The sequence below is a fragment of the Malus domestica genome, chromosome 17 (assembly GCF_042453785.1).
Source record: "Malus domestica chromosome 17, GDT2T_hap1".
Taxonomy (NCBI): Eukaryota; Viridiplantae; Streptophyta; class Magnoliopsida; order Rosales; family Rosaceae; genus Malus; species Malus domestica.
This window is the reverse complement of record NC_091677.1, coordinates 5,055,339-5,076,962: the sequence shown is the minus strand read 5'-3', so window position 1 is coordinate 5,076,962 and position 21,624 is coordinate 5,055,339. Positions and strand designations below refer to the sequence as shown.

Genomic DNA, 21,624 nt, shown 5'->3' with positions numbered 1-21,624 from the left:
GGGAACTCACACGAGAACTTCCCAGTGAGTCACCCATCATGGGATTGCTCTCACGCGAACTCGCTTAACTTCAGAGTTCTTACGGAACCCGAAGCTAGTGAGCTCCATTTCCAAAAGGCCTCGTATTAGGTAGAGATGAGAATATACATATAAGGCATAGATGATCCACTCCCCTAGGCGATGTGGGATGTTACAATTCACCCTCCTTAGGGGATCGACATCCTCGTCGGCACACTTTCGGCTAGAGATTGGCTCTGATACCAAATTGTCGCATCCCAGCCCGGGCCCCCACCACGCCCTCAAGGTTTTGATTTTGGGAACTCACATGAGAACTTCCCAGTGAGTCACCCATCCTGGGATTGCTCTCACGCGAACTCGCTTAACTTCAGAGTTCCTATGGAACCCGAAACTAGTGAGTTCCCTTTCCAAAAGGTCTCGTATTAGGTAGAGATGAGAATATACATATAAGGCATAAAGGATCCACTCCCCTAGGCGATGTGGGATGTTACAATTCACCCTCCTTAGGGGCTCGACATCCTCGTCGGCACACTTTCGGCTAAAGATTGACTCTGATACCAAATTGTCACATCCCGGCCCGGGCCCCCATCACATCCCCAGCTCGACTCCACTGTAACACGATATTGTCCGCTTTGGGCCCCCACCACACCCTCAAGGTTTTGTTTCTGGGAACTCACATGAGAACTTCCCAGTAGGTCACCCATCCTGGGATTGCTCTCCCGCGAACTCGCTTAACTTCGGAGTTCTTACGGAACCCGAAACTAGTGAGCTCCCAAAAGGCCTCGTGTTAGGTAGACATGAGAATATACATATAAGGCATAGATGATCCACTCCCCTGGACGATGTGAGATGTTACACAAACTCTCCATTCCTCATAGGTTTTGTTTTCCCATCTCATTTTCCGACATTAATTACAATTGTTCACAAGTTTGATTTTCAAATATAAAAAAAAGGAAGTAATTTCTCATTCCCAATCTCATTTTAATGCTACTTAATATATTATGTGTAGTGGTATTTCTTTTTATTTTTAAGTGAGAATTCTTAAGTTTGATCGTAAATGACATAACAATCTGTTCACCTAATTTTTAGTGTAAGTTATATTGTTGCATCAAAAATAAAAAATTCAAAGCTTTAATCTTAAAATATATATATATATATTCATGGTCTCACATGGGCCGATCCTAAACAACAAATTGTTTTTTTTCTATGATCCAACAAGCCCAAACAGTTTGGCATGTATTTCCCAATATCATTTGTCATAATATTTTTCATTTTCTTTTTTGCCAACGATTCTCCTGTTTGGAAATGTTTGAAGTTCATTGCCTGCGTGTTAAAATGGTTTCTCCGTAATTGGCCTAACTGCATTTTACACTCTTCGGATTTGAGACAATTTGAAAATGGGTCATGAGGTTTTATTTATTTTATTTTATTTTATTTTTGCATCATGAAGTTTTATTTTTTTATCCATTTATATTTTTGTCTCTTTGGACATCTAATCATCCATTAAATTAATTTTTTTGTTAATATGGTGCAAATGTGTCTTACATGTTAGAATATACAAAGGTCTCAAACTCACCAGATAATCAATTCAATGAATAAGCATACAATTAATCAAACCGAAAACACATATTAAAACAATTTCAACACCTGTGACGTATGAGAAAATTAAAATTTCATGGCCTATTTAGAAAATCACACCAAACTTAAAAGGTGTAAAATAGCATCCAAAAACAAAAAATAACGATTGATTGTTTTAATACGATGAATGACAGGCTCATCATTAAATTATTGTTTATACAAAATGGGGAAACATGAATGACTGCTGTGGAATTTCATAAAACATGATAAAAAAAACTGGACAAGGATTGTCTACCCTCCTATTTTTGGTGCCTTTCCCTCCTGTTTTGTGTGGTCACGGTTAAGCCACGTTAATATTTTATATTATTTTTTTATAGAGATAATAAGATAAAAGTAAATAGTAATATAAAATATTGACGTGGCTTAACCGTGACCACACAAACAGGAGGGCATGGAAGGGCACCAAAAATAGGAGGGTAGACAATCCTTGTCCAAAAAAACTGGCCCAAAGCAAAATAGTATAAACTGACATGAAGAAGTTGCTATAAAACTCTTAAAAAATAAACCCCCCCCTGCGCTCACAAGTAAACTTTCACGAACATGTCCGATATCATTTTTCTTGAGAGAAGAAGTGGTTGATGGTAGGCATGATCTCCGGTGGCCGTGTGCGGAGGAACTTCCGGAGGCCGTGCTCGGCGTACTTCTCTCCCTCTTCTTCGTTTTCAAGCACCGCCATTCGACGGTGAGCTTTGTTGATTCTGCAAATAAAATAACTAATTAACACGTTTATAAACTTAGACCTTTAAATTATAAATATATATATATATATATATGTATATGTATATGTATATTAATTTGTACCTGACTTCAGGGTTGAGGAACATGTTCCTTGTAAGCTGAAATGCGCACAAGCTTGTCACAAATGTCATTGCAGCCATTAACGGGTACACCTAAAGATATGTCAAATAAAAATTGGGATTAATTATTTGCTTAATTGGATTGTTTTGTTGAGAAAACTAAAGGACCTTCAGAAAGTATTTTCGTGCTATCGTTTTTCTCCCATCAACAGACAAAAACGAAGAGATTCGAATAAAAAGTAACCAAATTAATTTGAAAACTTTATTCTCGACTATTTGCGAGGAAGAGATCTGAACTCAAGATCAAAGGTGGGACATATGTTGTTGCAATCAACTAGCCTACCTGCTATTGAAAAGAGTAACCAAATTAATAAAAGCCAAAGCTTGCTCACCTCAGGCCTAACCCAACGCCCCATCTGAAATCCAGAAATTCTCCTTCTCTTAATTAGTACTTTGATTTTCTCTAACAAGATTTGTGAGAGGAAAGTAATTTGCTTTGCTTTCTTTCTGCTTCTTGCTTTTGACTGTTGCGTTTGGATTTCTATGGCCAGGTATAAATAGTGTTACGTGGATTGGTATATATGGAAGAATGGAAAATTATGAGCTACTTACTGTGGGCAGCAATAAACTTTTGACCACCTAAAACCAGCGGCTTAGCCTCTGGATTTTCTTAAACGACCCAATAGGAAATAGCATTTTGCATTCGGGGTTGACAATTTTAGACTTTGACCTTATCACTAGAATGTTCCATGGCGTCAAACCAATCTAACATATCCAAAATATGAAATAGACGAGCAAGTGATCATTTACTAGAGTGGTGGAAAAGTATTGAGTTTTTGTATGAAAATATGGGTTCAAATTCTGTTGGTGACTAATTTAACAAAATATATCGTTTGACAAAAAAAAAAATGAAATAGACGCAAGTGGCCCTTAACTACAATGGTGAAAAAGTGTTGAGTCCTTGTATGACGGTGTGGGTTCAAACCCCATCGATGACTAATTTAACAAAATTTATCATTTGACAAAAAAAATGAAAATAGACTCCTTATGAATACTAGAATGGTTTGGTTAGATAAAATGGGTCTTGATTCTTTCTAACCGTTTTGTGTAAGTTTAGAGATTAACACCTCTATCATGCTTCTAATTAAAACGTTTATAAGCAGAAATGTTCCCTTCTATATACGAGGAAACATTTTTGCTTATAAACGTTTTTATTAGAAGCACGTTAGAAGTGTTCTTCTTGTTTGTTCAAAAATCACTGAAAATTACTTCTGTTATTGGCAATTACTTTTTAAGTTATTTTGTCAAACCCTTTGATAAACACATTTGGTTGAAACTTTGCCGCTTTTGTTTGTGCTTATAAATTAGCAATTCAGCTTTATGACCCCATGCAATAAATATTACACTTTTACACATAAAAACCAGTTGATGTTTACGCATTCGACCTTTCCAAGAACTAATTCTCAATAGTTAATTAGCTATCAATCCTTTTCCAAGCCAACTCAGGCCTTTAAATTGCAAGCACTTGAGTTGAGTAGTCTTTATTTCTATTAGCAAGGGACTCTTATCCCTGCTCAAAAGCAAGTGTGCACATGCTAAAACTATTATTAGGTTGCCATGCAGAAATAACTTGTTTTGTAGAATAATTATATAACAATAGAACAATTACAACACTTTTGGCATGCTAAATTTCTTTTTCTTTTATAAAAGATGATACTAGAACAACAACAACAAAGCATTTTCTCACTAAGTGGGGTCGGCTATGTGAATCCTAGAACGCCATTGCGCTCGGTTTTGTGTCATGTCCTCCGTTAGATCCAAGTACTCTAAGTCTTTTCTTAGGGTCTCTTCCAAAGTTTTCCTAGGTCTTCCTCTACCCCTTCGGCCCTGAATATCTGTCCCGTAGTCACATCTTCGAACTGGAGCGTCAGTAGGCCTTCTTTGCACATGTCCAACCCACTCATTCCTAATCTTATCCTTTCCCGTGAGCCCACACCTCCAACGAAGCATCCTCATCTCCGCTACACCCATTTTGTGTACGTGTTGATGCTTCACCGCCCAACATTCTGTGCCATACAGCATCGCCGACCTTATTGCAATCCTATAAAATTCTCCCTTGAGCTTCAGTGTCATACGATGGTCACACAACACGACGGATGCACTCTTCCACTTCATCCATCCCGCTTGTATTCTATATATTCTGTCTTTGATCGGCTCAGGGGAAGACCTTTAGATTCCAACACTTCTCTCCAAAGGTTAAGCTTCGCATTTACCCCTTCCTGAGTTTCATCTATCAACCCTATATCGTCTGCGTAAAGCATACACCGAGGAATAACATCTTGAATATGTCATATTAACTCATCCATTACCAATGCAAAAAGGTAAGGACTTAAGGATTGTTGATGCACAAAATCAGTGAGGACTTTGGTACAACAGAAAGTATTAAGTTTGTGACCTTCGCTAGATTGCTCCGGTCATTAGTGTGGATAAGTATGTAAAAGGATAGAGACAGGAGAGCAAACACAAGATGTATGTGGTTCACCCAGATTGGCTACGTCCACGAAGTATAGGAGTTCTTATTAATTGTGAAGGGTTTACACAAGTACATAGGTTCAAGCTCTCCTTTAGTGGGTACAAGTGAATGATTTAGTACAAATGACATTAGGAAATATTTTGGGAGAATGATCTCCTTTTATAGAAGAGAGTTTCTAGCCTTGTTCTGACATTGACACTTGTCGTGTTGTGATTGGCTTCCGATGTTGACACGTGTCGCGCTATGATTGGCTTCTGATGTCGACACGTGTCGCTCTGTGATTGGCCTCCTGGTTGGAGGAGACGCTCCTCGGTTGGGGACTTGCAAGATCCAAGCCACTGAGTAATCACAAAACTTCTAAGTACCAAAGTGTGGTATCGTCTTCACTTGCCTTATCTGTCCCATAGGTAGATGTGGCATCTTCTCTGGAAGTACTCTTCATCCGTCCACAGGTGGTATCTTTAACTGATGGAGATGCACAAGGTAATGTATCAATTTCACTTGAAGCTTACTTGTAGTTTCAGGCGTGGTCAAGTGCGATACAAACCATGTAGTAGGAGTCCCCCAAGTCGCCGAGCTAGGGAATCTGCTGAAAGAGGTGACAGACAAGGTAAGCAATCAGAGTTCCAAGCAATCAGTCATAGATCAGAAGTTTGATTTCGAGTTCCGGCTGATTGTTCTCATTCTCCTTATCTTGCAGGCAGCATGAAGGATAAAGAGAAGAAAAGAAAAAGAGATGATATGAGATAATTTTGCTTTTGAAGAAGTAACTTTCCACATGCTTATTCTTGAATTAGGCTGGAGGGTTTTCTGGTTACCTTCAGAGTATAAGGCCGACTGAAGAATTTGAGGGTCAAAATAAGTCCATTAAATCTAGAGTACGTTCGACCCTGCTGATATGGGATACTTTTGCTGTTGACAAAGTAGTGGAAGTATCGGCACGTGTTCTGTTACGTTTTTCTCCACATGCTTCCTTGTATCCTTCTCACTGGCCCTACCTGTTCCTCAAGCAGATGTGGTATCTTCTCTGGAAGCATAAGATGTTGAAGATGAGTACTCGAGAGCAATGTCAGGTAAGTAATCAAGTAAGGGGTTCCAGGCAGTTAGTTCCTGACTGGAAGTTTGATTCCAAGTGCTGACTAATTGTTTTCTTTCTCCTTGTCTTGCAGGTAAGAACAAGGCCAAAGGAAAAGACAGGGAAAAAGCATGATAGGGGATACTCTTGCTTTTAACCCTGATGATATAAGATATTCTTGCTCTGGTGTAGCTTGTTTGTAGAGGTATTATCGGGGGGAAAGAAAGATGAGTATTTCAAGAGGCTTCGTTGGGAGTGCCCTTTCAGATATGAAGAAGGGTTGAGCATTTTTGCAGGTCTGCCTGTCCGTTGAGGATGGAGGTCAACATATATAGGAGTCTCCCTAACAACAAGTAGTAATGTTATTCCTTTACCCTTCTTGGTCATAGCATTGTAGTAGGAGCTGCCCACTTCACGTGTTTTAACTCTGTCAGAGCACTTTGAAAAAGTGGTCTGTGGCATTTGGAAAGCTGATGTTGCGTGTGAAGATTACAGACAAGCTTTATCCAAGGAGATCTGGCTCTCGAAGTTGAGAAAGCGATGCCTCTTCGGTTTTTGAACAAGCGATCCTGTCGGGGATCTGGCTCTCGAGATTCGAATAATGGTGCCTCTTCGATTTTTGAGAAAGCAATCATGCTGGGAGTCTAACTTTTTAAATTCGGAGAGCGGTGTCTCTTCAATTTTTTAGAAAGTAATCATGATGGGAGTCTGGCTCTCGAGATTCGGAGGGCGGTGCCTCTTCGAATTTGGAGCAAGCAATCTTATTGGGAGTGTTTTCTCGAATGTGAGTAAAAGTTGAGCATTTTTGCTAGTCTACCTTGCCACGGAGCATAGAGGTTGACACACAGGGACTTTCCAATTATCCAGCAGTGGTGTTGTTCATTTACCCTTGTGAGTAATAATATGGTAGCTAATAGGGGTGGGTTCAAAAAACCGAAAATCGAAAAAAACCGAAAACCAAACCGAACCGAAACCGAAAAAATCGAACCGAACGAAAAAATCGAACCGAATTGAAAAAATCGAACCGAACCGAATTCTTTTGGTTCGGTTCGGTTTTAGTGATCTAGAAACCGAACCAAACCGAACCGAACCGAATTAATTAAATTAATTTTTTTATTTAATTATTTGTTTTGGGTATTATTTTCTAAACCCAATTTGTAAGTTAAAATGTGCTAACCCAATGTGTTGCCAAACTTTAAGCTCAAAATATTAAAAAAAAGGCCTATAAAAACTCTAAACCCTAACCTATTATTTCTCCCCCATATAAGGTTCCGGAACCAAACCTCTTCCCGAAGTACCTACATCCATTTCCATAGCACTGTCTACTTATGCGCCAGCTTTCTTTTCCAAATCTACTCTCATATAACATGTAACATAATCCATAAACATTTATTTCGGGTAGATTACTTGGGTAATTTGTGATGGAAAAGAATCCAACACACACTAAATAAATCCACCCACGCATTACCTTTACTAATCAAGTTGTCAACATGCAGTTACAAGCAAATAACATTGATCTTTGAACAACATCATACAATTTAACTTTTCTAAGTCATTTGTATGATTTTTGTGTGATTTTTGTGTTGTGAGGTTGTTAGTTTGGACTTTGAAAGACTTGATTGATGATTTTAATTCAACTTTAAATGTTTATTTTCATTGTCTTTGATTCTAGTTAGAATGTTTATGTTATGATTGTGTTGGATATGTTAAAATTTAAAATTTCAATGTTTTTCATTTTTTGAAAAAAAATAAAAACAAAAAACCGAAACCGAAGAGGAAAAAACCGAACCGAAAAAAAACCGAACCGAAAAAAACCGAAAAAAAATTGAACCGAACCGAACCGAACCGAAATTTCGGTTTGGTTTCGGTTTTGGCAAAAAACCGAACCGATTTAAACCGAACCCACCCTTAGTAGCTAAACCTTCAAAATTTATGTGTCTAAACTTTGTTAGTGCTGTTTCTTTGCTATTCTTTTACCCTTCTTGGTCATAGCGATGTAGTGGGAGCTGCAAGCTTCACGTGTCTAAACTTTGTCAGAGATCTTTGACAAAGTTATCTGTGGTACCCATGAGCTGATGTTGCGTGTGGAAAGTGGATGATTGAACAGTAAGATTCGCGTGCTTTCTACTTCACCAGAAATCTTCGACAGATTACCCATAATTTTCGCAAAACTGAGTGTGCATGTGACAAGTGCTGACAAGGCTGAGAAAACAGGTGCCTTTTCGATTTCTGAGATCGGCCTTCGTGGTCTCTGAGCAGCTCAGCTTTTGAGAAAGCAAGCGCCTCTTCGATTTTTGAGATTGGCCCTCGTGGTTTTTGAGCAACCCAGCTTTGGAGAAAGGAAACACCTCTTCGATATCTGAGATCAGCCCTCGTGGTCTCTGAGCAGCCTAGCTTTTGAAAAAGCAAACGCTTCTTCAATTTCTGAGCAGGCGGCTCTTCGATTTCTGAAGCTCCGTCGAGTGCAGATTTTTATAGAGGCTGTCATTAAGTTCCAAAGCACACTTGAATCTCCACCAGTAGAAGCTCCTTTCTTGCACTTCTAAGATCTTGATTTGTCCGACCTCTTCTCTCTTCAACACCTTTGAAAATGTCTGGCCCTTCCGACCGTTGTTTTGACTTGAACCTTGGTGAAGAGGCAACCGCGCCTTCTCCAGACAACATACGGCGCCCATCCTTCTTATCCCTTACTAGTCATCTTACCGTTGAGGATTCCGTGATGAAGAATGATATGACCGCTGCGGTGGTGGCCAGGAACATTCTCACTCCTAAAGATAACAGACTTCTTTCCAAACGGTCTGATGGGTTGGCTGTTAAGGATTCTCTGGCTCTCAGTGTTCAATGTGCAGGTTCTATGTCGAATATGGTCCAACGCTTATTTGCTTAAACCCGCCAAGTTGAATCATTGACGGATGAAGTGATGAGTCTCAAGCAGGAGATTAGAGGGCTCAAGCATGAGAATAAACAATTGCACAGACTTGCACATGACTAAGCTACAAACATGAAAAGGAAGCTTGACCAGGTAAAGGAATCTGATGGTCAGATTTTACTTGATCATCAGAGGTTTATGGGTTTGTTCCAAAGACATTTATTGCCTTCGTCTTCTGGGGATGTACCGCGTAATGAAGCTCCAAATGATCAGCCTCCGATGCCTCTTCCTTCTAGGGTTCTGTCCAGTAATGAGGCTCCGAGTGATCACCCTCCGGTGCCTTCTCTTTCTGGGGCTCTACCGACTGCTGAGACTTCTCCTAAGCAACCTTTGTGAATGCCCCCTCTTGTTTGTTTATTTTGACTCATGTATATGTACATATTTGTAACTTATCGGAGATATCAATAAATAAGTTTTGCTTCATTTTAATGTATTGTGTTAAATACACCAAAGCCTTCTTCACTAAGTTCTTTGATTTTTTCTTTTGTTGAAGCTTGTATGTTGAAGCTTTGTGAGTGAAATATGTAGGTTGAGGTAGTGTTCCCTTAATTTCTCAAGTGAGGAAAACTTCTCAGTTAGAGACTTGAAAAATCCAAGTCACTGAGTATGATCTGCTATATGAATCTTAGAACGCCATTGTGCTCGGTCATGTGTCATGTCCTTCGTTAGATCCAAGTACTCTAAGTCTTTTCTTAGAGTCTCTTCCAAAGTTTTCCTAGATCTTCCTCTACCCCTTCAGCCCTGAACCTTTATCCCGTAGTCGCATTTTCTAACCGGAGCGTCAGTAGGCCTTCTTTGCACATGTTCAAACCACCGTAACCGATTTTCTCTCAGCTTTCCTACAATTTCGGCTACTCCTACTTTACCTCGGATATCCTCATTCCTAATCTTATCCTTTCTCGTGTGCCCACACATCCAACGAAGCATACTCATCTCCGCTACACCCATTTTGTGTACATGTTGATGTTTCACCGCCCAACATTCTGTGCCATACAGCATCGTTGGCCTTATTGCCGTCCTATAAAATTTTCCCTTGAGTTTTAGTGGCATATGTCGGTCACACAACACGCCGGATACACTCTTCCACTTCATCCATCCAGCTTGTATTCTATGGTTGAGATCTCTATCTAATTCTCTGTTCTTTTGCAAGATAGATCCTAGGTAGCAAAAGCAGTCGCTCTTTGGTATTTCCTGATCTCCGATCCTCACCCCTAACTCATTTTGACCTCCATTTGCACTGAACTTGCACTCCATATATTATGTCTTTTATCGGCTTAGGCGAAGACCTTTAGATTCCAACACTTCTCTCCAAAGGTTAAGCTTCACATTTACTCCTTCCTGAGTTTCATCTATCAACACTATATCGTCTGCGAAAAGCATACACCAAGGAATATCATCTTGAATATGTCCTATTAACTCATCCATTACCAACGCAAAAAGGTAAAGACTTAAGGATGAGCCTTGATGTAATCGTACAGTTATGGGGAAGCTTTCGGTTTATCCTTCATGAGTTCTTACGGCAGTCTTTGCTCCTTCATACATATCCTTTATAGCTTGGATATATGCTACTCGTACTCCTTTCGTCTCCAAAATCCTCCAGAGAATGTCTCTTGGGACCCTATCATACGTTTTTTCCAAATCTATAAAGACCATGTGTAAATCCTTTTTCCCCTCTCTATATCTATAAAAGATGATACTAGAGAAGGGGAAAAATCAAACACAAGATTTCACATTCAGGGTTAATGGTTAATACTTTTAATCATGAGTCAAGTCAGAATTTGGGTTGTATAGCTCCCATTATTTTTAATCACTTGAGCTACAAACCTAATCATCAGCTGTAGTGGAGGACCGTTGAGATGTTGTGTTCGCTGCAAATATGTTTCAAATGCCTAGCTAGCTAGGTATTATTAGCAGTTAATTTACGACATGGAAAGCTCAACAGAAGTCTTCAGATGAGAAAGACTAAGAGATCAGAATTGAACATGCAATTATAACTTTTAAGTATGCAACAACCATTAGGTAATCCATCTGTTTACAAAGCTAACGAAATAGTCCTTTGCACGATCTCTATCTTTCTTAAATACACACACTTCCATTGGCTACTAAAAAGCTCCTGCTCATTGCTTAAGCTTACGATCCAAACTCTTATCACCGGAAAGTTAAAGATTAGGGTTTCGGACCGGGGAGATGAGAACTTTGGTATCAGTTCTCTTCTTTCTTGCTATCTTTTCATGTGCTGGTAAAACTCTTTAACTCCTTTAGACTACTACGCATTGGATTGAAGAAAGAAAAATAATCACTTATCTGATGTTTTCTGATTTGATGCAGCTGCATATGATCCGTTGGATCCGAATGGAAACATAACTGTAAAATGGGATATCATGTCTTGGACACCAGATGGTTATGTGGTGAGTATCACTTTTTTCCTGTACTTAACTTGATTTCTGACGTATTCCATTTACGTTACTCGATGACGTTAGTTGTACGAATTTCACCTTCGTCATTTATCTAAGAAGATTGTTCTTGAAAGACTTAGAGGGTACATACCAAATGTATGAATGATCGATTCTGCCTCTATTGAATGAATTGTATGTTTCAGGCGGCTGTTACTGTGAACAACTTCCAAATGTACCGGCACATCATGAGCCCGGGGTGGACATTAGGGTGGACCTGGGCCAGAAGAGAAGTGATATGGGCGGCGGTGGGAGCTGAAGCCACGGAGCAAGGTGACTGCTCCCGGTTCAAAGGGAACGTACCTCATTGTTGCAAGAAAACCCCCACCTTTGTGGACTTGCTTCCTGGTGTTCCTTACAATCAGCAATTCACAAATTGCTGCAAGGGTGGCGTGTTGTCCGCGTGGGGCCAAGACCCCTCGACCGCTGTCTCATCCTTCCAGCTCAGTGTTGGATCAGCCGGCACTACAAACCGTACAGTGAGACTTCCTAGGAACTTCACTCTGCTAGGCCCTGGAACAGGGTACACTTGTGGCAAGGCAAGGATTGTGCCTCCCACAATTTTTTTGACATCTGCCGGACGCCGCAGGACTCAAGCTTTGAGTAAGTTCCTCCGTGTCACATGATTCAATTTATTTCGAACATTTTTAGATTATTGGTTCGTTTTGATTAGCATGTGAGATGTCAAATGCGTAACGGTTATCCGATTTTGTGCAGTGACATGGAATGTGACCTGCTCATATTCACAACTTCAGGCCAGAAAATACCCAAGCTGTTGTGTCTCTCTCTCGTCCTTTTACAATTCCACAATCGTTCATTGCCCCTCTTGCACTTGTGGTTGCCAGGACAAGAGAAATTGCATCCAGTAAGTCCTCGACCGAGTGACGATATATTGCACAATCTGTGCAAACATATATACATAAATCACATGGTCATAATTTTGATTGTGTTGCAGAAGTGATTCCAAAATGCTTAGCGTGGTTGAAGATGACGCTAAGCGGAAAGGCAATGGGCTGCCGCTACTGCAGTGCACACGCCACATGTGTCCGGTGAGAGTGCACTGGCATGTGATGCTGAATTACAAGGAGTACTGGCGCGTGAAGGTGTCGATTACAAACTTCAACTATCAGATGAACTACACGCATTGGACTCTGGTTATGCAGCATCCTAATTTCAACAATGTCACACAAGTTTTCAGCTTTGATTACAAGCCTCTCATTGCTTACAGCTCCATAAGTGAGTTCAAATCGATTTCCTCTTCCACGTTATATTCTCGTAGTCATATGTAGGCTAACATAGCTGCTACGTTATATGCAGATGACACTGGAATGTTTTATGGCATGAAATTCTTCAATGACCGATTAGTGCAAGCCGGGGAATTTGGGTTCGTTCAGTCGGAGATGCTGCTTCAAAAGGACAAGAACACCTTCACTTTGAGGGAGGGGTGGGCATTTCCTCGCAAAGTTTACTTCAATGGCGACGAGTGCCAGTTTCCTCCACCTGACGTCTACCCGTTTCTTCCCAATTCTGCCCAGAAAATTCTACTTTCCTTCTCAGCTTTGATTTCGTTGTTCTTTTTCTTGTTTATAGCTATCTGATGATTTGGTTCCGTAGCTTCCACAATCGTGATCGATGCCCTAAAATTTTGAAGCTAAGGTATGAAGGATATTTTGCACAGAGAATTGGAGCACAGATACTTCAAGTATTCTTTGAAGAAGCAAATTTAACTTATTTGCATGTATCTTGTGAAGAGAGACTGGACGATTCTGGTATATGAATTTCTCTGTTCATATAAATAAGTACATGATTGGCAAATGAAATCTTTAATTTAATGCAGAACTGCCACAATTTGATTGAACAACGCGATCATATGATATATTAAGTAAACAGTAAGAACAGATAAAACTCTGATCAGATTTTATTGCTTGTTTCGGATTTACCATCATGACTACATAATCTGGTAACTCTACAAGCAAGAGGGTCTGGCTACATGAACAGTCATACAACACAATAGCCAGAAGCAACCTACCCTTTACAGTAATACAAAAAATGAACATCAGCAGCACATTTGACTCTATCTAATTTCATGCCGGGAATGCTGATCATGACGCATCAGAACATTGAGTGGCTTCCATATATTCCTATCTTAACTATACCTTTTGAAAATCATTGATCGGAACATTTTCGAGCTCAGATTAAGCATAAGCATGCATGACTGCAATGGTCGATAGACAAGTCATGATTAGAGTGAGCAGAGAGACATACTGCCGGAAACCAGAATTTGGCAACCATGGATAGGCATCTGGAGGTGGCATCACACAGTTATCACCATTGAAATAGACCCTTCGAGGGAACGCCCAACCCTTATCAAATGTGAAAGTTGCTTCATCCTTTTGGAAAAGCAGCTCTGACTGTACATTACCAAGAGGCCCAGCTTGCATCAGAATATCATTGTAGAACTTAATTCCCCATAACATGCCAGTATCATCTGTTTGAAAGAAAGCCAGATCAGAGATTCGCAACTTACAATGAGGAAGAATAACATATGCAGTTCTTTTAGAAAATCATAAAACACTACAAGTTCTAGCCAAATCATGTTAGAAAAGAACTGAAGAACATATGAAAAGTAACAAGAAGTCAGGATTAACTTACTTATTGTCGCATAAGGAGTTATCGACTTGTAGTTGTAGCTGAAAATCTGGGTCAGATTGTCAAAGTTTGGGTGTTGGACAACCATGTTCCAATCGGAATAATTCATCCTGTAATTGAAGTTTGTAACTGTAACCTTCACTCGCCAGTATTGTTTGTAGTTTACCTTGACATGCCAGTGAACTCGGATTGGGCACATGTGCGCAGTGCATCTAACTAGAGGCGTGTAGCTATTCTTGTTGGAGGCTGAGACAACTGAAGCCAAGTAGGGGGAATCTGGTCTGCATATTCACAGAGAATATAAATGTCTTAATGAAAAAGCTTGAGTTAAAAGAAGTTAAAAGAAGCTGATTTCAGAAGAGAGCTCACTCTACACAGCTTCCTGGATGAGTTGCGTTTCTCTGGCAACCGCATGAGCAATTTGGGCAGGGCACTATAGTGTCATTGTAGAACGATGAGAGCGAGACACAACATGTAGGAGTTTTCTGAGCCAGTATTTGCGAATATGTGCACGTCACATTCCATGTCACTGTCACGAACAAGGGGTAAGAATGACTGACAAACTTATTAGCGCAAACATTTATGTTTAAAAAGATTCATAACACTTACTCATAGCTTGAGTGACTCTCCTTTTATCCGGACTGATAAATTTAGTTGGTTTGACTACTTTGGCGCGAGCACAAGTATACCCAGGACCGGGTGTGTTCAGGGTGAAGTTTTTAGGCAGTCTGACGGTCTTGTTTGTGGTTCCTGCTTGACCAACGCTTATTTGAAAAGAACCTACAGCCTTTTCTGGATCTTGCACCCATGAACTAAGTACCCCTCCTTTGCAACAATTTGTGTATTGTTGATTGTAAGGTGTTCCGGGCAATAGATCAACAACTGTAGGAGTCTTCTTACAGCAATGGGGGAGTGTTGTTTTGAATCTTGAACAATCCCCTTGCTCTGTGGCTTGTCCTCCCACCATGTTCCATATAACCTCCTTCTTTGCCCATGTCCACCCTAGCGACCATCCCGGTGCCTGAATGTGCCGATACTTTTGGAAGTTAAAAAGTGTAACAGCAGCCTGTGTATTCAAAGAGAACACTAATTAGATATTCACTCAACTCTACCATGCTTCAGGGAAAGGTAAAACGAATCCATGTTTAATGTTGCTGTCAACAACTAATAGAGCTCTGTTTTACTAAACCAAAAGCCGAATGTCTAACTTTGAGTGCAGCTTGCGATTGAGTTTTTAATGTAGAGGGGACCATTAAACACTCATTCTAGTGACTGAAGTTTCACAGTTTTCATTCCCGAATATCTCGAGTAGGAATGACATTGTGAATGACAAAAAGTAACTGAAACTAGAGCCACCGTGTAGTTTTTGCAAGCAAAAATCCAAATGGAAGCATGACATAAAGATGGTGTTCAGTGTTAGGCAACCGATCGATGCTTGAAGAACTTCGACAAGCAGCTCTTGTTATTCCTCGGAAATCATATTCATGTTTCGGTATTAACTTAATATTTCTTCGAACGCAACCATTTTACGCATTCTGTGCAACTAGTGACAAAAGCAAACAGTTCTCAAATAATACTTACAACATAGCCATCAGAAGTCCAGCTTAAGATATCCCATTTGATGGTGATATTTCCGTTCGGGTCGAGTGGATCATACGCTTCTGGCAATAAACAAACAAAACAATCAACAATGTGATGATTTGAATCAATAAAAAACTATGTCAAACAATAATTGCAGAGCCTTGTTTGCCACAACTTCGTCTGTTAAAATTCAAAAAATTCGAATTCATTCGAAACACAAGAACTTCATAACGAAATACAATTTTTCCATGAAAACCCATCTGCATCAACATAGATAAAACCAAAACCAAGAAGATTAAAAGTTTTGAAACATTAAAAAATAAACAAAAATAAAACCTCATTCCCTCGCTTGCAGAAGCGAAAACCCAAAAGCCAAAACCTCACAAACATTGAAGAAATAACAAACGTTGGGCCAAGAAAATTAAAGATTCAAACTTCGAAGAAATTACAAATTACCAAGTAAAAAAGATTCAAACTTTGCAAATATTGATCGAGCCTGAGCATATATACCTGTTGCAATGAAGCTGGTGGTGCAAGAAAGCACAAAGACAAGAATGGTGGCGAAACTGATGAATTGTGGGACTGATCGACTCATGGGCAGGAACAGAAACCCCATTTCTGGCAATTAGATTTTGTTCTGGTCGGAATGTTTGTGGTCTAATTTTTCTTGGGTGCCACAAACTTGCATACTTTTTTCAGAGGTGGTGGCACACCTTTCGTCTGAACACAGAGAAAATGTATTCGACCAAGAAAAACAGAGAAAACGAGTGTGGAAAGAGAGTGGGGAGAACGCGGTAGCGTGTGCTACTGCGCACTTTCCAAGTCTGCAAGTCAGTTAAATGTACGAATTTCCTTTTCTTTTGTCTAATAAATGTAGCCAATTTTTAATTAACTAATTTTATTAAAAGTCGGAAGTTTTTTAACTTTAAAGATGGTGATTGTATTAAATAATAATTGTTTTCTTTTTAAAAATTGAGACCAGTTGGTTTGTTCTTTAATTGAAGGTTGATGTTATATACATACTCATTTTTTATTTTTTATCTATATTTTTCAATTATCAACTATCATATCGAGTTAATTGAAGATGATTAAAGAACATAAACTAACAGGGGATATGGAATGTAAAAAATATGTGTGGATAGCAATACCCTAATTAAGTTATTATGGTTAATTCGTACAATGGAAAAAAAATACAATGAATTAACGAGTCCAAAGCTTGTGTACCCAAAATCATCTGTGGCCAATTTCATTGAGTGACACATGTTCATTCATTTAATCCTCAACAAAAAGTTAAAAACTAAAGATAAATTGAGTCAAAATAACATATGTCGCTCAATAAAATAGGTCACAAAGAGACCACAAAAGATTTTGGGTGCAGAGAAATATATGTATACTCTACAATAAAAATATTATAAGGATGTTTTTTAGTACTCATCAGTGTCTAGTATACATTATAATTTTTTACGATTAGATTTTTGATTGTTGAATCGTTAGCCGCATATCTAGTCGTGCATTTATCGGTGTATGTCATACACTAGAGATAATAAAAATATCGTATTATAGAAGATGAGTTCTTCAAAGGAAATGATTATTAATTTGTGGGGTTTTTTATGGTAAGATTTAATTTGTAAAATGGGTTAAAAAAGATTAATTGACTGTTTCAAAGTAAATAAATGCTTGACAGTTGTGATGATCACAAATCAAAATCAAAGGTTTGACAATTGGTAATTGGCAATTTGGCATCTCCTATCAGAGTCTAAGCAGACCAAAAATGAAATTGGCAGCTTCTAGACTTCTAGTAGTTATCATGCTCGTTTGGAGCTTAATTTTGTATATTTCAATTTTTTTTAGTTGTTGCCAAATTTCATATTTCAATTGGAAATAGATCATTAATTCCCTTTTTTGGTCATTTAGTGTTGTGGTGCTGTGATAATTTTTTGCACTGGTAAGTGAAAGATTTTAAATTTAACTTCTGAAAATATTGAGTTTGATATTAATTATGACAGACTCATTATATGGTTTAGTGCAACTCTCCCACTCTGAAAAAAAAAAGAGTCACTAAGACCATCTCCAACCGAAGGGTCAAGAGGGTCAGAGGGTTGAAAAACACCTGAAAACTGTCTCCAACCGAGGGCTAGGGCAAATGGCTCGTGGGCCCCACTGGACAAAAAGGGGCCAAATGGCCAACCAGCTGGCCTAAATAAGCCAGCCAGCCAGCCCCTGGCTGGGCCAGAAAAATTTTCAAATGGAACGGCTAGTTACCGTTGGATTCAAATTTTTTTTTTGGCCAAATTTTTTTTATGAATTTAAAAAATTTAAGTTAATATTGTTTTTAAATTTAATCTGTAGTTTTTAAATTTAAATTGTAGTTTTTAAATATAAGTTGTAATTTTTAAATTTAAGTTGTTGTAGTTTTTAAATTTAAATAATAAATTATGTTTGGCCCTATGACCCTTTATCCTTTGGTTGGAGACGGTTTTTTGTGACAAGGCTAAAATGAGTCATATGGCCCTCGGTTGGAGATGGAGGAAAATACGATCATATACTGTTCATTAAAATATTAATATCTTGGAGGGCCAGAGGGCTAAAACGAGCCCTCTGGCCAGCCTTTCGTTGGACATGGCCTAAGACCATCTCAAACTGAAAGGTCCAGAGGGCTAAAGCGCCGAAAAAATGCTCGAAAACCGTCTCTAACCGAGGGCTAGGCCAAATGGCTTGTGGACCCCACTAGACAAAAAAGGGCCAACCGGCTAGCCCAAATGAGACAGCTAGCTAGCCCTGGGTTGGGCCAAAAATTAGAGCATTTCTGTCGAATACAACCGACAGGAATATATTTATTAAATATATTCCTATCAGTTATAGCCAACAAAAATGCTAGGCCAAATTTTCAAATGCAACGGCTAGTTACCGTTGGATTCAAATTTTTTTTTTGGGCCAAATTTTTTTTTTATGAATTTAAAAAATTTAAGTTAATGTTGTTTTTAAATTTAAGTTGTTGCAGTTTTTAAATTTAAATAATAAATTATGTTTCCCTTGGTTGGAGATGAAGGCAAATATGACCATGTACTGTTCATTAAAATATTAATATCTTGGAGGGCCAGATGGCTAAAACGAGCCATCTGGCCAGCTTTCGGTTGGAGATAGCCTAAGACCATCTCCAACAGAAGGGTCCAGAGAGCCAGATGGTCGAAAAATACTTGAAAACTGTAACATCCCACATCGTCTAGGGGAGTGGATCATGTAAGTCTTATATGTATATTCTCATCTCTACTTAGCTCGAGGCCTTTTGGGAGCTCACTAGCTTCGGGTTCCATCGAAACTCCAAAGTTAAACGAGTTCGCGCGAGAGCATTCCTAAGATGGGTGACCCACTGGGAAGTTCTCGTGTGAGTTCCCAAAAACAAAATCGTGAGGGCGTGGTCGAGGTCCAAAGTGGACAATATCGTGCTACTGCGGAGTCGAGCCCGGGATGTGGTGGGGCCCGGGCCGGGACGTGACAATTTGGTATCAGAGCCAATCCCTGGCTGGATGTGTGTTGACGAGGACGCCGGGCCCCTAAGGGGGTGGATTGTAACATCCCACATCGCCTAGGGGAATGGACCATGTAAGTCTTATATGCATATTCTCATCTCTACTTAGCTCGAGGTCTTTTGGGAGCTCACTGGCTTCGGGTTCCATCGGAACTACGAAGTTAAACGAGTTCGCGCGAGAGCATTCCCAGAATGGGTGACCCACTGAGAAGTTCTTATGTGAGTTCCCAGAAACAAAATCATGAGGGCGTGGTCGGGGCCAAAATCGGACAATATCGTACTACTGCGGAGTCAAGCCCGGGATGTGGTGGGGGCTAGGGTTGGGATGTGACAAAACCGTCACCATTCGAGGGCTAGGGCATATGGCTCGTGGACCCCACTGGACAAAAAAGGGCCAAAGGGCCAACTGACTGGCCCAAATGAGCCAGCCAGCCAACTCCTGGCTAGGCTAGAAATTAGAGCATTTCTGTCGGATATAACCGACATGAATGCTAGGCCAAATTTTCAAATGCAACGGCTAGTTACCGTTGGATTCAATTTTTTTTATGAATTTAAAAAATTTAAGTTAATATTGTTTTTAAATTTAATATGTAGTTTTTAAATATAAGTTGTAGTTTTTAAATTTAAGTTGTTGTTTTTAAATTTAAGTTGTTGTAGTTTTTAAATTTAAATAATAAATTATGTTTGACCCTATTGCCCTTGGGCCTCGGTTAGAGACGTTTTTTTGTGTGACAAGGTTAAAACGAGCCATTTGGCCCTCGGTTGGAGATGGAGACAAATATGACCATGTACTATTCATTAAAATATTAATATCTTGGATGGCCAAAAGGTTAAAATGAGTCATCTAGCCAGCATTCGGTTGGAGATGGTCTAAAGGACCATGGTGGTTCTAAGCCCACCTGGCTACAATGTAAAATATTTAGGCGCCCCAATCCTGCATTTGTAGAAGAAAAAAAAAATTAATAGTTTTGTTGTTTTCTTTATGTTTGCAAAGCAGGGAGTTTTTTTTTTTTTTTTGGTGAATAAACGATATCAATTGAATTAAAGTGGTGGGAGAATGGGCTACGTCTCACACTGGGCTAACAATAATAACACGGTTCAAATTCGTTTTTGGCAATAACCAAATCTAAGACCTCAAACTTACAAGTAAAGAGAAATACCATTATATCCTACTACTACGTGACAAGCAAAACAGAGAGTTTTAGGAATCAAGTTTAAAATAGACTTTAATGTTATTTATAAAGCAATATAATCAACTATTATTTGCAAACCTTCATTTTTCTATCAAACGAGATTTTTTCGTACTTTTTTCTATGTTTTTTAATTTTTAGTGCGTTTTACCCTCCTCTCTACCTCTCACTTAGTTGTATGGTTTTGTACATTTCTCTCGGTTCTCTCTATTAATTTTAAAAGGACTTTCTTTTAGTTTTGGGAAGATTACTTCACTTGCTCATGCTATGAATTTAGAATTTTTTTTCCTCAATACACATATGAAAGGTTTTCCCTCACATATAATTCTGGTTCCGCCAGTGTCCACTCATAACATAAATATATTATTGATTTGTATTCTAGTAGTAGACCTTACTGAAATATTCATGTATTTTTTTTTGAACAAATGATATTATCTACACTAAGGGGGAGGATGAGGTTTTATCATCACAATGGACTAACAATAATGTAGTTCAAACTCACTTTTAATGAAAATCAAACCTAAGACCTCTCACTTATAAGTAAAGAGGAATACCATTAGACCGTAATACTAAGCAATTCATGCTTTCTTATTTTGTGGTTTAATGAAATGAAATCTTTCTGTGGTTAATAAGCTACGAGGATAAAGTCAAGTCCAAATATTTATAAACCGTTTTCCGAGGATACAGATCTAGACCTTGTCCTAATTTTCTTGCGTATAAAATGTGCATGGTATTGGTCAAACACGTGGATGCCAATTAGCAGTCTCTAAAATCCAGTTTTCAACATATATTTGTAAGTTAATGGCGTGACGTACGGTTCATTAGACAAGTGCTTTTAAATGATTAAAAGTATTTTTAGAGAATATTTTTGAATTGCACTAAAAGTACTTCTAGAGAAAATACTTTTGTTCCTAAAGTACTTGAAGTGTTTTCTGCTAAAAATACATGTTATGTGCTTTTTGCTGTTTTCAGAATTAACTTGCATTTTTACTAAGATTTGGTACAAAAAACATTTTATTTAAAAACGTTTTCAATCGTTTAAAAGCACTTGCCAAATGAGCTTGTAGTCAAACAATATAGTTAGGCACATACTATCTCTCTTGTGCAACCTTCTATAGCTATTAAAAGACTTTTTTTTTTTGGTAAAATTATTAAAAGACTTACCAAAGACGAATTTGAACCATATTATCCCATTGTGAGATTTAGCCCGATTACCTACCCCCTTAGTATAA

General features: G+C 38.8%; 3 protein-coding genes across 5 annotated transcripts; 1 reads left to right on the top strand and 2 right to left on the bottom strand.

Moving 5' to 3' along the window:
- Positions 1-1,762: 1,762 nt before the first annotated feature.
- LOC103425898 (uncharacterized) lies at positions 1,763-3,005 on the bottom strand. The gene is made up of 4 exons (XM_070817374.1): positions 2,846-3,005; positions 2,458-2,546; positions 2,098-2,354; positions 1,763-1,872 (listed from the first exon to the last, which is right to left on the bottom strand). Exons 1-3 carry the CDS (start codon positions 2,867-2,869, stop codon positions 2,207-2,209), a joined length of 261 nt encoding a protein of 86 aa, XP_070673475.1. The 5' UTR covers positions 2,870-3,005; the 3' UTR covers positions 1,763-1,872; positions 2,098-2,206.
- Positions 3,006-11,055: 8,050 nt separating this feature from the next.
- Positions 11,056-13,263, top strand: LOC103404647 (COBRA-like protein 4). Of its 2 annotated transcripts, none has more exons than XM_008343576.4 (6): positions 11,056-11,229; positions 11,319-11,398; positions 11,590-12,046; positions 12,161-12,308; positions 12,399-12,679; positions 12,761-13,263. In XM_008343576.4, the coding sequence occupies exons 1-6, from the start codon at positions 11,178-11,180 to the stop codon at positions 13,039-13,041; spliced, it is 1,299 nt and encodes a 432-aa protein (XP_008341798.3). In that variant the 5' UTR covers positions 11,056-11,177; the 3' UTR covers positions 13,042-13,263. The 2 variants fall into 2 exon arrangements, with proteins under 2 accessions (XP_008341798.3, XP_028952997.2); XM_029097164.2 differs by having other exon boundaries at positions 11,060-11,229; positions 12,402-12,679.
- A 78-nt stretch (positions 13,264-13,341) lies between these two features.
- On the bottom strand, positions 13,342-16,530 carry LOC103404648 (COBRA-like protein 1). Of its 2 annotated transcripts, none has more exons than XM_008343577.4 (6): positions 16,184-16,530; positions 15,674-15,753; positions 14,702-15,158; positions 14,462-14,621; positions 14,096-14,373; positions 13,342-13,931 (listed from the first exon to the last, which is right to left on the bottom strand). In XM_008343577.4, exons 1-6 carry the CDS (start codon positions 16,287-16,289, stop codon positions 13,639-13,641), a joined length of 1,374 nt encoding a protein of 457 aa, XP_008341799.3. In that variant the 5' UTR covers positions 16,290-16,530; the 3' UTR covers positions 13,342-13,638. The 2 variants fall into 2 exon arrangements, with proteins under 2 accessions (XP_008341799.3, XP_008341800.3); XM_008343578.4 differs by having other exon boundaries at positions 15,674-15,750; positions 16,184-16,490.
- Between the last annotated feature and the right edge of the window lie 5,094 nt (positions 16,531-21,624).